Source organism: Eretmochelys imbricata, chromosome 21 (assembly GCF_965152235.1).
Source record: "Eretmochelys imbricata isolate rEreImb1 chromosome 21, rEreImb1.hap1, whole genome shotgun sequence".
In the NCBI taxonomy this organism is placed as follows: Eukaryota; Metazoa; Chordata; order Testudines; family Cheloniidae; genus Eretmochelys; species Eretmochelys imbricata.
The window spans coordinates 6,997,194-7,012,217 of NC_135592.1; the positions used below are offsets into that span (position 1 = coordinate 6,997,194).

General features: G+C 50.7%; 1 protein-coding gene across 1 annotated transcript; it reads left to right on the forward strand.

Annotated features, from left to right (window-relative positions):
* The first annotated feature begins 1,542 nt into the window (after positions 1-1,542).
* On the forward strand, positions 1,543-13,122 carry KLHDC8A (kelch domain containing 8A). Its single transcript, XM_077839413.1, has 5 exons — positions 1,543-1,918; positions 6,324-6,488; positions 10,176-10,391; positions 11,384-11,485; positions 12,929-13,122. The coding sequence occupies exons 1-5, from the start codon at positions 1,543-1,545 to the stop codon at positions 13,120-13,122; spliced, it is 1,053 nt and encodes a 350-aa protein (XP_077695539.1).
* Positions 13,123-15,024: the final 1,902 nt, after the last annotated feature.

A 15,024-nucleotide genomic window follows, 5' to 3' on the forward strand; every position in this document is an offset into this window, starting at 1 on the left:
CCCCACCACCACCCCAATAGCGCAATCGCAGTATCAGAGGCTTAAACTGACGCCATGTTCAGTCTTAGCCAGAAGGTTGAGACGAGATGATGGGCGTTAGCTTCACTAAAACAAAACCGTGCAGAGGAGCAGGCTCAGGCTGCATCTCACATGCATCAAGATCCCTAAAGCTCCGGAGGAAGAGGGCACCAAGTCAGATAGGCCTGCACTCTGGGAGTCCAGATTCCTGTTTTTTTTCCCCATCTTGGACACTGATTCACTGTGTGACCTTGGGCAAATCACTTCACCTCTCTGTGCCCCTCTGTCAAATGGGGATAATGTTACTCTGTGAAGGCACTTTGAGATCCTCCCCTGAAAAGCGCTATAAAGGAGAAGTATGAAGCATTACAATGCCAGGTGCGGGAAGGTTTCCCATATAGGCTAACAAACCTCCACATGTGCTCTCCTTTGATAGTGGCAAATATCCATTATTGCCAGAGGCCTGAATTTCAGGGATCAGTTTGTGACACTTGGAGAGGAGCATTGGCTGCTGGAGCCAGAAGTGCACCTATGCTCTGTACACAGTGTGTGTCCAAGGTGCTACAGTCCCAGAGTGATGGGATATATAAATTCTACTTTACTTTAAGCAGCTCTGGTTACATAACGAAGGCTGAGTTTCTCACTGCGGTTTGCACCCCTATTTATACACAGGTGTGAGTGCGTGGGTGGCTGCCTCTCTCGCTCCCCTTTTGTGTGTCTGCTCTCCTCTGTCGCTCTTCATTTGTTCATTTCCCCTGAAGGTTTGACAGCTATTCAGGGTGAGAGGAAAAAATAATCCCTGGTTTCCAGTGGTAGTTTGGGACTCTCTCGCTCTCTCGCTCTCTCTCTCTCTCTCTCTGTCCTGCTGGGCTGCTTTTTGGATCTTTTACAGTTCAGCTGTAATGCTGCGTGTGACAGTCAGAGAGCTGTGGCTGGAGGGTTGGTCTCTGTACTCCAGCTTTTTTGCCTTTCCCAGCAGGAGGTACCATGGTAGGTTTCCCTGGGGGTTTGGGAAGACGTTGACAATGGGCATTAATATTAATCTTGTCAATGAAGAATTAAACAAAGAAAAGTTCCTCATGAGCTAAGAAAGCTCTGAGCCGGGGAGCAGACGGCTTGCAGCATCCTCGGTTGGAATGTCCTGTGGGGGAGGGGATGCTTGGAAAAGGGGGGAGCGAGCTGAATCCAACCTGTGCCTTTTATTTTTAGGACCTGGCTCCGCGTGAGCTGCTCTGGCAGATGTGGAACTGCAGGATTAATGGAGACGTGATGAAAGGTACCGGCTCCTTCTTCTCTCTCTCGCTCTCTGGTAGATGGGACCTCTCATTATGGGCGACTGCATGGATGCATTGCTCATGAAGGGGTTGCTGTGCTCCCGGCTCTCGGGGGGGGGGGGGGCTGTTTCTTTGTATATTTCTCTGTTGGTTTTTGTCTGTGTGTGATGCTTATCTCTGGCTGTGTTTTGCAGCTTAGCCAGCCCCCTGGCAAGCAGGACAGATGCTGCCTCATCCCTGACGATCCGCAATGGAAGTGCCCAGTACCAAAGACTTCCAGTGGAAAACCCTCGCCCCACTCCCCAGTGGCAGGGTCTACTGCTCGCTGGTGGAGGCAGGCGGCCAGGTCTTTGCCATCGGAGGCTGCGATGACAACGGAGTCCCCATGAACTGCTTCGAGGTTTACTCCCCCGAAGCCAACCACTGGAACTCTCTCCCTCCCATGCCCACGGCCCGGGCCGGAGTAGCCGTGGCCACCCTGGGCAAGCGGATCATGGTGATAGGAGGGGTCGGGATGAAGCAGACGCCCTTGAAGATAGTGGAGATGTACAACATAGATGAGGGCAAGTGGAAGAAGAGGAACTCCCTGAGGGAAGCCTCCATGGGCATCTCCGTGACGGTGAAAGGCAAGGAGAATTTGTTTCCTAGGCAGCGTGTGGGGAGTCGCACTGCAGAGAGAAAGGGTGGAGGGTAGGACATGGGTTCAGCTTATGTATCTAGCCAAACAGCTTTCAGAGGCACTTGGGGTGGTGGGGGGCTTTGAACAGGGGCAAGGAAACAATCCCCCTTCCCAAACCCTGCACTGGGAACTCGAGCTGAGCCTTACCTCAGGTTGGAGAAGTTGGGTCAGCTAGACCCCTCCCCCTTGCAATGTTCAAACGAGGCAGGACTGGACCAGAACCACTGTAAAGAGAACTTTTCACTGACGCTGCTGAACCCAGACAGACCCTGTGGTTCCCACTGGCTCTCCAGCTCTGCCTGTGGACGGTGAGCACTCTTATGGCCGTGATTATTTTAGACAGGCACAAGCTGCATTGCTGCAATCCAAATTTTCCCAACATTGGGTGACTTTTGGATCCCAGGTTTTGGCTTGTGCCCAACTCTAGTTTTGCAGGTTTTCTATAGGGCAGAGTTAACATAACATAACATAGGGGTTATGTAGGGCCTAGTTCTGCTCTCAGTTACACAAGTTTCAATCCCGGATTGAATGGAGAGCAGAATTTGGTCCTTGGGATGGTCCCATTCATGTGTATTTCCAAGGTCTTATGGCCTGATTGTCAGAGATGCGGGAAACCTAAAGCTCCCATTCATGTCACTGGCAGTGATGAGTACTTAGCACCTCTGCAAACCAGGCTACAAGAATCATAAAATGGCTTAGAATCCGTGAGCGGAGACAATTACTGTGACTTTTCCCAAGGGGCTACGAATAGGAACAAGTTGCTCTCGGTTGGCATCTATTTCCAAGGGCTGTACAATTGAGATGGTAGGCTCCTTATCTCTCCTTCCATTTGGGCCACAGGATGGGTGGGATCCACCACTTCATCTGGTTTGGCACTTGTACCACTGCCCTCTGGAGAAACAGACAATGGAGCAGGCAAGTCTACCGTAGCCATATTGAGCTACCAAGTAGACAGGTGCAGTCATTCTGCCTCCTGATTTCATTATAAATGGGAAAAGCCTTGAGCTTTCCCTGGCCCACCCCAGCTCAACAGCCTTTCAGAAGTCTTCCAGGGACAGGGCTGCAACTGACCTGGGGCTCCTCTGGCGAGGGGAGGGGGCGCGTTCGGGGCCATTGATTGATCTGCCCTGGGGCCCAGAATCGCTGTCGGTGGGCCTGCCAACAGCAGCACACTCACCCCGCACCACGCTGCGTGTGTCCCTAGGGCCCCTCTCCACCGGCTCCCCCGTGGCGCCAAGTGGGGAGGATGCATCCCACCACCTAGTGGCTTGACTGGTGAAGGGTCAGGGCCCGGGGGGAGAGGTGCCATCACATCACATGTGCCTCCTCCCTCCGCAGACCACAGCAGCCGTCTCAGCCCGCCCCACTCCCTTGTAGCTGGAGTGGTGGAGCGGCATTGGTGGGCGCGGTGTGAAAGAAGCCAGCCACCGGCTGGCAAGGGAGCATAGCGCAGGGAGCAGCAGCCAGCCGCTGCGCAGGGACACTCTGGGGGAGGCACCCGGGGGCAGAGGGCAGGGCCAGTGGAGCCAGACCCCCGTGCTCTGAATATTGGTGGAGCATGGGCACCGCGGGCCCATGTAACCCACCGCCTATGCCCAAGGCCCCATTGTGAACTCCCTGAACCTCACGGCCAGTTTAGGGAGAGTATCAGTAGGTGCATTTCCAACAGTCAATGCCCTAATCTTCCTTGGAGAGAGGGTGGCAATTTGCCCCTGAAAAGGGCCAGGTTGCGATACCCTATGGGGCTACTCATGGAATAGGGGGATTCTGCAGCATCGGTAGGGATATCCCAGCCGGATCCCAAAATTTGCACCCGTGTAAATGAACCAACTGCACAAGTGTGAATGGAGCATTGATGCCTCCCATTGCCTGATTCCCACCGCTTCAGGTACTGTCATTAGAGGCACAAGGGCCCTGGTTTGCACCACTGACTGAACTGTGAGTGCAAAATGCAGGTACAAATTCTGTGGTGCAAGAAAAGGAGGTGTCTTTTGGTGAGCTCCAAACACTCCTCTTTCCTCTGCCTTTCATAATACTATGGCATTAAATGGACAAATGGAAAATCCTTGTATCAGGGCTCTGGCTTGCCTATTTAGGCGTCTTGTTTATAATTTCTAAGCGGAGGCCTGGAATATTAATTTCCTTTGGAATGTGCTGCCATGCAATGAAAAGCCCCAAGCTGGGAGCCGTGTTCTTATGCAATGAGCCCGAAGGTCAGTTAGCTTCCTGACGCGATCTGGATCATGAACGCGTCTTCTGCCTAATGGCCAGACAGCTTCTTTGGAAGTGGTTGGGTTTTCATTTATTTTTAGGTGGATTAAAAAGGATACTGTCCAGGCATTTTAAAAAAAACCAAAACCCAATGTTTACCATCATCGAGCTGGTTTCATCCCTGCTGTAAGTCTGCTGGCTTAAACACAGATACAGCAGGGATCAATTTGGCCGGAGAAGTCTGGAACATAAATCCTTCCCACAGTATTTTGTCTTCCTTGAGCAGACTAGTTTGTTAGTGTAAGGTTGTTCAGAAGTTGGGGGTGGGGGGGGTGCGCATATGCTGGTGTGTTATAGGGTTGCTTGGGATTGCTAAGGGCTTCCTATACTGGTTTATTATTGTAGGGATGCTCAGTAGTGCTCTGCTCTGGGTACACTGAGAGATTATTGTAGGGATGCTCTTGTGGGCCAGGCTGCTGCCATTGGGTTCTTGGATTTCATTTCTGGGAATAGAAAAGCCTAGAAGCGTTTGTGTAGGAGAAACCCCGCCCGCCCCCTGTGTCTGTATGTAAAGGATTCCATCGGTGAGGACTGCATTTGTTGTTACCCAGGGACAGATGTGGGTGACAGGGAGTCAGCTATCAACAAATCGGTTCTGTGCCTTGTGTGTGTCCTGGCTTGGGTCACAGGACTCACCATCTTTTGCCTGCTCTGGGGCGGTTCAAACGCCCTCCCTAAGTATGGGCTGGAGAGTGCTGTGTTGATTCTGCTGTAATTTGAGTGCTCCACCTGTTTCTATGACCTCATCTCCTCTTCCAGGGAGAAATAGCCAGGTACTTGTATCCAGCCAGAGTGAAACAACACAACCTGCTCCTCCACAGCACCTTTCGCACCCTGCCCCCTCAGGGGCCAAGCAGCCCCAAAGGCAAACAGTCACCCCACCTTAACCCCTGTGATGCAGGCTAGGACAGTGGGGCATCAGCTGGGTACAGGGAACACCTAGACTGAGTAGCAGGAGGGGCTATGGGTTGGGATTGAGGTGCTTTGGCTGAGCTCCACATGGGAACCCCAAGGCTGGAATAGCAGGGGGTGCTGCAAGTCAAGACATAAGGCACCAGCAAGGCTGTGTGAGAGCTCAGGCACGTATCTGGCGCCAGCCAGGGATCTTAGTCCTCACTGTCATGAGCCCCATTTCCCCTCACAGAAGGGATGGGTTGCTGGGAATGTGAGTTGCTGGGAATGTGGCTAATTGACACGGGATCGGCTCCGTGAAACGCAGACGCCCCTGTCTGCAGTGACCGTTTGGTGGCCCTGAATAAATCAGGCAGGATGGCAAAAGCAAGCTGGGTGAGAGAATCAAACAAACCCCACCCCTTGGGTGAAGCTGCTTTTCCAGTTCAGAGCACAAAGGTGCTTTATTTGCTGTAGTGTTTAAATATCTGTCTAGGTGCACTGGGAGGGGGATAGAGGAGGTGGACTCATATTCATTCCATTGTTAGGAAAGGGAAGAAAGCCTCTTTGGCAACTGCTTCTGGTTCATTAACCCTTTCCCTGCCCAGGACAAGTGCCGTGGTGCACTGGAATGGGCCTGACAGTAGAATACCTACTGGTCTGAGTTATTGCAAAGATTTACATGGCACAGTGGGCACCGCATGAAAACTGAGAGGGTAGCTCCCAAATATTCTTCGTGCCAAGGGACTATGGACACTCTAGACCCAAAGTTACCTGTGCTCTGGGCAAATATGCCCTCTCACTTTTAGGGATGTAAATACTCTATCTCAGAACAGATCAATGACTCTGAGGTTCTAGAGTTCCATGATATTTACATGGAAGGAAGAAAGGCACTGCGGGGGAGTGGATAGAGCACTGAACTGGGGCTCAAAAGTATCTCCATTACCTATTAGCAGTACAAGGGCTATGACATAGAGTTCAGCAGTTCTGATTCTATCCAGTAGAGGACAGCGCAATGAGCCCAGGCATGCACAAACACACACCTGCATGTTCACATGCATGCAATGCATGCATTTTTGCACCCTGGAGATTGCCCTGAGGGCAAGTGTCTTTTTCATTGTCCCAGGGAATAACTAGGATCTGGATGCATTCCTGAGCTCTTGTGGCCTCTGCTTCTCTGCCCTCTGCAGACTACAGAGTCTATGCGGCTGGTGGGATGGGACTGGACCTGCGGCCTCACAACTTCATGCAGCACTACGACATGCTCAAGGACATCTGGGTGTCACTCGCGACAATGCCCACACCTAGGTACGCCGCCACTTCCTTCCTGCGGGGCACCAAGATCTACGTGCTTGGTAAGGATGGGCCTTGGCTGCCTCCCTCCTTGTTCTTCTGTAGGGGATCTGCTGGACAATAGCTCCTCTGATCCGTGTGCTCCTGTGAACGCTGACGGTGAGAGAATTCCTAGAACAGACGCAGACTGACCTAAAACCTCATAGGAGGTTCTGGAAGCGGCTTCCGTCCACCCCCAAGTGGTGATTTTAATGCATCCCATGGGTTTAGCCACCATTAGAAATACCAGGCCTGCTCTTGCATCTGCTGAAATCAGGGGGATTTTGGCCATTGGCGCCTGCAGGTTCAGGGTTGGGTCTGGTATGAGGGAGATAAGTTGCCCACTCAAGTTGCAGACCAGAGACACCTGCACAAGTACCTGGCCTTTAATAACAATAAAAATGCTCTGTCTATACAGAGACCGTTTACGTCTTCAAAGCCCTGTAAAAACATAAGGGTCTGATCCTGAATAACAAAACCCCACTGATGTCAGGATGTCATTGCCCCTTTGTGGGGAGTAAGTATCCTTATCCTCCTCTTGTATATGGGGAAACTGAGGCAGAGGTACAGCACTACTTGCTTAAGATCACACAGCAAGTCGGTGGCAAAGCTTGGATCAAAACCAAGGAGCCCTGACTATACTCAAATCCCTTGGTAATGTTGCCTCTCTTAAGGTTGCTGCAGAAAAGAACCTTTGATGCATTTGAAGTTTACCCGTTTCTACTGATCACACAGTGTGCAAGGCCCTTCAGCAAGCGCGCATTTCCAGTCTTCAAAGACATGCCGAGCACCTGAACGGGAAATAAATGTATTCATTTGCATTTGATTTATAAAAAGAATAATATGGCATCTTTTGCCATTAAGTACTAGCTGCCTCGGCCGTTCTAGTCTATCACTTTGAGTTCTTGGCCATGTTGTGGGCAGCACCAGTGCTGAACCCAGTCTGAATTGCAAAAGTTCCTGAGCTGGCAGTACCCATCTTACTGTGAATTAGCCTTGATTACACTGGCACGTATTTAAATACCTTTCAGTGCTAGCTATCCAGCGTTGCTCTAAGTGCGGAACATGAAGTGCATGGTGCATAAAAAGGACATGTTTTCATTGTATGAAATAGAAGCTGGGAAAAGTCTAGTTCTATTTAGTTTCAGGTTCAGGCTGTTGAATTCAAATGAATATTTTAATATTTCTTTTTTAAAAATGTCCTTCATGGTGTTACTAACGGCACTTCTAGACTATTACAAAGGAGAGAATTTTAAAGCATGAACCAGTGTCTTCAACTTTAGTAATTTTATTATAAGTCTTGAGAGATTTGCTGATTTTTCTTAAAGCCCCAGCTCCTGGAGTCATGTGATTATTTGAATCTCTGAGCTTTTATTTTTGTTTTTAAAAAAACAAAAACAAACTACCTTTCCAGAACACATGATTGCAGAGAAGAGCTTGTAAACATAAATCCTAAAGACTAAGGAGGCAAATAAAAAGACCACAACATTTATTATTTAAAAAAAATCTTGAAGTCTATGTCACACTCTCAGGATTTTTGATGGCCTGACTCATGATTTCAGAGGGGTTGCAATTGGCAGTGCTGAACCACCATTAGTTATGCATTCCTACCGTTTGTTTCCTTTTTTGCACTTCACTCTCCTTAGGCCTCATTTACATTTGAACTGGGAGGTGTAATTCCCAGCTTGCATAGACATGCCTGCGCTAGTGTAGCTGGGGCTACTGCCCTAGTACGTACCCGGGGCTCCGAGTGGGTACATGCTCTGGCGCCTAGCCCAAACCACCACCCGTGCTACCCTGGCGACAGTGCTGTTTTTAGCATGCCAGCTTGAACAAACCTACATGAGCTGGGGATCGCACCTCCTAGCTCCCATGTAGATGTAGCTTTAGGTCAATTGTTTCCACTTACTGTCCATAGTCCGTTTAATTTTCCAGTCCTTTTGCACTAGCTCAGTGCTGTCACGTTTGGGTTCTTGCCCCTACAAGGGAATGCTAAATTCAGAGTCCGTCAAGGAGGAGGGACGCAGTAGATCACCCCAGTCTTCCATGTAGTCCAGTGTTCTGTTTCCAGCAGCAACAAGCACCATAATATTAGCAGTTACGATGATTTTGAATGGAAGTTGGGTACCATCTTCCTTAGCAGTTAGGTAGCTGGTGTGGTTGAGAACACTGTCGATCAGCTGAGGGTAATGTGCCATGGTTTCCTAATGCTTCCCGATCTCTGTCGTATCCACCCGTTGTCTCTTGTCTTATACTTTGGATTGTAAGCTCCTCGGGGCAGGGACCATTTCTCTGGTCTGTGTTTGTACAGCATCTAGCATAACCCCCTGCCCGGGGTTCCTAGGTGCTTCCACAATGAAAATAATTAATTATTAAGCTGTTCTGAAAATCCCAGCCACTGGCTTTTGTACCTCAGCCCCCCGGCCCTATCCCACCGCTGCCCCCCCCCCCCGAAAGCCTCACATGTTGTCTTCCCACTTCCTGTCATCGACTCTTTCCCCCAGCGCTGACCTTCCCCTGCATCCCCTGGCTTCGTGGCAGTGACATTTCCATGTGCTGTCATCCTAGAGCAGCTGGGCTCCACGATGGCTGTGCGGCAAGGAGCGCGCCACACATCAAATCACATTTTTAATCTTGTTCAGGGAACCGAGTGATCCATCTACTTATTGATTTTAAAGGTTGCCAAGTGAGGATAAGTGCTGGTGAAATGTGCTGTACTGACAGCTTTGGAGGCTGATGGTCTCTGTCTATCTACAGGGCTGGCACAGACAAGCTCCCCCCATTCACTGCGCCTCGTCCCTGACCTGAAGGGATCCCACGCCACGGCAAGAGGAGAGTTTAATCTCTACGGCCCAGTCAACCCCTGCCAACAGCTGGGATAGATGGTCAACTCCATTAGTAACTGGGCTTATTACCATTGTTATTTTGTATTACTGTAGCACCCAAAGGTCCCTCTTAGGAGCAGGGGTCCATTGTGCTAGGTGCTGTGTACACACTGAGGAAGAGAGAGTCCCTGCCCCCAAAGACCTTCCAGTTAGAGAAAATGGTCAGAAAATGGGATTTCTTGCCTTTTCTGTGCTATAAGCTGGTCTCTCTAGTCAGACCCCATGTCCCATGATGTACCACAGTTTCCCCTCTGTTAGAGGAGGCAGAGCATCATGGGAGTCCCTGGCTGTGCTGCATCATGGGAGACGTAGTCCAACCAGGGAGCTTAGCCTATAGAGGAGAATGGGAGCATGAGGCACCTGAACTACAACTCCCATGAGGCACTGCAGCAACATTTCAGATTACAAATATTTTGGGTTTTGAGTGTTTGGGTTTTTTGATGAAAGAAACTGAAAATTTCCACAGAAAGCTGATACTTTTCCTGATATTTTTCATTTAGTTAAAAACCCAATTTTCCATTGAAAAACCGTTTGGATGGAAACTTTCTGACCAGCCTTGCTTACCATCTAATTTAAGACTAAGATGCATCCAGCGAGTGTGGCGGATGAAAGCAGAGGGAGGGAGGATGGATAAGGGTAATAATAATTATAAGTTGGTTACTTAAGTTCCTTCATATGGTTCTGTATTGCCTGGAACCCACCTCACGCATTTCAGCTGCCAGGTAAGTTACTCCCAGTTAGCCCAGGCTTCTCCCGGAGCCTGGAAGCAGCTAACTGACAAACTGACCCTGCCCTGGGATGCTGCTGTCCCCATGTCTGTCACAGGTGGGAGGCAGTCCAAATATGCCATCAATGCCTTCGAGGTCTTCGACACAGAGACCAGGTCGTGGACCAAGTTCCCCAGCATCCCCAGCAAAAGGGCCTTCTCCAGTTTCGTGCCCACGGAGAACAGCCTCTTCAGTCTCGGGGGGCTGCGGCAGGGCAGGCTGTACCGGCAGCCCAAGTTCATGAAGACTGTGGATGTGTTTGACATTGAGCAAGGTGGGTGTCCATCAGGTTCAATGCTTGCAGGTGAGGAGTGTGTGTGTGATGTGAAGGGCAATATCTTCTAAGTCAGCAAAGGCCTAAAGAGAGAGAGCTAGACCTAGGTGGGCTGAGAGGGATCTGCAGCTCCCATCGGCTTTGTTGAGAGTTGAGGCACACTGCCTCCCGCAGGATTGACTGTGGATCGCTTGCACCCAGCTCTGCAGAAGGAATGTCATCAATAGTAAAAAAAGCAAACTAGCCATGCAGCCTGCAGGTGGCAAACCCATTGTCCAGGCAGCTGGCTCCAACACCAAACTCTCTCCTGGACACTGCCCTGAGAGACTTGGTCAGCTGTGACATAGGCTTACACAAGCCAGGGCAATGCCAGGCAAACAGGCTTTATGGAGGTGGAGAGGCCAGCAGGGTTTGGTTTAGTTGTGCCGCACCTGTTTGCATACAGGTAAGATCTGCATGGAGCACATGGATTCTCAGCTGTTCTCCCTTCAGTAAGGAAACACCAAGCAGGGCCTTGGTTTCCCCTGGCTTGCTGGTGTGTCTGGGCTAGTGTGAAATGCAGGTGTTTTGCTTGGCGAGGGAGGGGATGTTTATGCCAACTTTCTGGAGATGGGCACAGGATGTAAAATCTGAATCCAGATTTTTCTAGCAGCCCAGTTTGGATCCAGGGTTCGGTTCAGCCTGTTGGAAAGATAGGACAAGGGCCTTTTGAAAAATCGGTATCCTTTTCTGAGCTCAGATTTCAAACACCCAATGCCTGGCCCTTCAGGGAGCTGGGATTTTGGCTCAGGTCTATCTCTAACTTCACCCTGTGTGAGGTTAGTACCCCCCTTCCCCCACAGTGACTTTTGACTGAGTTTGTGTCTGGGATTCGAACAGAACCAAAGACTCTGAGCGAAACTCCCCAACAAACCACTGAGTTTCACCAGGAGAGCGGTGAACTGCTGAGTTTAAAAAAGCACGGATCATCTATCTGTCCTTTCTCTTCTCAGGTGGCTGGATGAAGATGGAACGCTCCTCCTTCCTAAAGAAAAGGCGAGCGGACTTTGTCGCTGGCTACTTGAAAGGAAGGGTCATCGTGGCCGGGGGGCTAGGTGAGGAACAACTGGAGGCGAAGAGTAACATTTTCAAAAGCACTGAAGTGACTTAAGAGCTTAAGCCCCATTTTCAAAACTCACTTAAGCACTTCAGAGCCCAAATCCCATTAAGTTTCAGAGAGCCTTAGGGAGATTTTCAAAGGCACGTTGACTTTCAGTGGGAGTTAGGTGTCTAACTGCCATGCGAAGCTATGAAAATCTCCCCATTAGTCTCCCGTGTTGTTCAGGCACTTTGGGAAATCTCACCTGAATTGGGCAAAACTCTCACAGGTCCCTGTTGATTTTGGGTGGCTGCATTTTTGGCTCCCCAGCAAGGGACCCCGGAAGCGGCATAATTTTTCTGTTGAGTACCTGCCTTCTGAAAATGAAGCCTCTTTCCAATATCTTAAGTGGGGCACCCAAAAATGGAGCCATCTGAAATCACTAGTCACTTATGAAAATTGAGGCTGAAATCCTCTTCTGTCTCATATGATGCTTGTGAGGTACAAATCTCTCTTTCCCATCCCTCCCCTGAGTTCTGGGTAATGCGTTACCTGCGAGCTTCCACTCCCATTAGGAGATGCCCGTGAAAGAGTTCTTGCCCTGCCTCCCCCCCCCCCAAATTCATATGGTTGCTGCTGGGTGTTTGGGAGCCATCCTTCGTGGTAGTTGTTCCTTCCTGGGTAGTTGTGAGGGATGGTGCAGGGGGTTCACTGCATGGTACCTTCTAGCTGCTGACTGCAGCCCTAACAAGAGTGCAAACCGGCAATTCCATCGCAGGCCAGGAAGGGCATTGTGGGTCCTGAGGAGCCAGCGTCGCACAACTGCCATTGTGCAAGGGTGCCGGGTGCAGCTGCAGAGACTAGAGGTCATCACCCATTTTGGACAGCAGGGGGCAGACCAGTCAGTACAAGCTGCAGCTTGCAGCTGGCTTTGGTTTCTGTGTCCTGCAATATGTGGAAAGAAAGAAATTATTCAATGCAAGTTCTCATTGCTTCCCTTCCTGTACCTCAGTTTCCCCCAGTGGGGCTAAGGATACTGACCTGCTTTGTAAAGTGCTTTGAGATACATGGCTGAAAAGCACTATGTAAGAGCTAGGTGGTGTTTTTATTTGTATGATTAACACAAAACAGAGTGAGCAAGACTGGAAGCAGGAATGTGAGCAGAAGCTGGCAGGTATCCCCTTGAGTTATGCATGACCACCCAGAGATGTCTTTGTTCTTTGGGCCTCAGTATATGTAGCAGAGAAGACCTCCTAGGCATCCTCATGGGAAAGGGGGAAAAGAGATGACAAAATGAGGCCATTTCTGCTTTTGGATCATTGCCCCAAAGTGGTGATTTCTTTTCTGCTCAAATCTGATCCCCCCCCCCATTCTTTTTATATATTTATCCTGACTCCACCACACTTTTGCTCTCTTACCACCCCCCCCCCGCCCCTCCACCCTACTTTGGCTCTTTCAGGGAACCAGCCAACAGTCCTGGAGTCAGCTGAAGCCTTCCACCCAGGGAAGAACAAATGGGAGAGCCTGCCGCCCATGCCGACCCCCCGCTGCACCTGCTCCAGCATCGTGGTGAAGAACTGCCTGCTGGCCGTTGGCGGAGTGAACCAGGGCTTGAGTGACGCAGTGGAGGCGCTGTGCATCTCTGACTCCTAGCCAGCCCCTTCCCAATCCCCACCCCCTGGAGGGTCCTGCTCTGAGGTCCTGGGAAAGCAGCAGTGGCGGTGATGCTGTCTGGATTAGCCTTGCGTAGTTTGCACCCTGCTCTCTCCTGCTGCACCTCTGTAGCTGCCTTCACAGGACGTCGCGGCAGCACCCCACCCTCGTGTGCACACACCTCTGAAGCTGTTGGCCAGCAGGGGCTCCTGATCGTCTGTTAGCCAGCCTCGGTACCCAAGGGCATCACCCCTTCATCTCCACCCTCATCCAAGACCCCACAGCCCTTGGTCCTACACCAGCCCCAAATTGCTGAAGAACGCACCAGCCTTGTACCGCAGTGCGGGAGATGACCAGTCCAGGAGGAGCACTTTGGTGGGTGGGCGGGGGGGGGGAGGAATTCACTCTGACCACCTGCAAAGGTCCAAGAAGGAGCTTGGCTGAGAAGAGCGCCCCATGGAGCCGGAACATCGTGTCCCCTGCCATTGGGAAAGGACGCTTTAGATCAGGGTATGCAGGGGCTATGTGCTCATACTCTACTGTGCTTCTCTAACCATGGCTCAGAGCTGCAGCACTCACATGAAAACCCTGTGTAGCCAGACACGCTGGTTAAAGAAACCCTTCTGACTCCATTGTTTGGATGGAACCAGCCTTCCTGTTCTGATGTGACATTACGCTTGCCAAGCACCCAGGGTGCAAGACATCCCTCCCTGCACAGAATCCCTCGGCGAGCTACAGGGGAACTTCCTAATCATATAAGGTAGAATGGATGGTGAGCACCATCAGCCAGAGAGGAGCCAGTCCAATGCCTGGATTGACAGCAACTTCATTTCCCATTAACTTGCCCGTTGCTTGTGCCCAGAGCTGAAGCCAAGCGTTGTCAGCACTCCTGGGCGTGCTCTGACAGATGGAGGCACGGGGGCTAGATTGAGGACCGTTTGAAGCAGACGGATGACTCTGCTTTTAGCATAGAACAGGCAGACCTGCCTTCACTTGTTCTGGCACAGAGATGGGGCCGAGCTGCAACATTCAGATCCAGTTCCAGGTCAGGATTTTAATGCCCATGATGCTCTGGGGTGTTCAGATCCACGATTATTATTTTTTGGCTCACTTCACAGATAAAGGACCATTTTCAAAACCTGGACCCTGAGCTCACTTTGGATTTCCAACACCCCGAGAGTTTAGGGGATGGCTTTGGACCCACCTCTTCGTACACGCGTCCCACAGCGAAGCCAGAATGCCACAGCGGTCACTTCCTCTTTCTTGGTTTTGATTAAATTTGTATCTGTGGTTTGTGGCCAAATGCTCTTTGATGGATGGGTTGCGATTCCTGCTCCTAGCAGCAGCACAATTAAAACCTGTATTCACTGAGCAAAGGCTCTCTGCAGTGAGAGATTCTGTAGCTCCCTCCCTGCTGTGGAGGGATCAAACTGGGGAGCTGCAAAGCTGGGGCGTGGACTAAAGGGAGGGGGAGCCAGCCTGGGAAATTCTTATTGTCCCTAGCAAGTGTACAGACTGACATCGAAGGCCCTGCACTAGGGCAGCCTTAACGCTGCTGCAGTCACCAGCTTAACTGGCTTTTTGTGTACATTTCTGAATAAAGTCATTTGCCTTAGAGGAAAATGGGATTTACCAGTGACAATCCCTTCCCATCCTGTGCAGAACAAGCCAGGGTGTAGCTGCAGGACCGGAGGGGAGGAAGCTGCATGGCAGCTTAGCCAGAGCCAATCACAAGTGTAAACCACCTAAGATCCTTCCATGCTTCCTGCCTTTGAAAGAGCCCATTGGTTGTAAACGTGATTTGTGATGGGGCAAGTGCTCCGGTGACAGGCTCGGTCAATGAGAACAAAGCCAGGCTCTCCCTTGGCAGGCCGATATAGCTGCCCAGGCTAATCTCCTGGC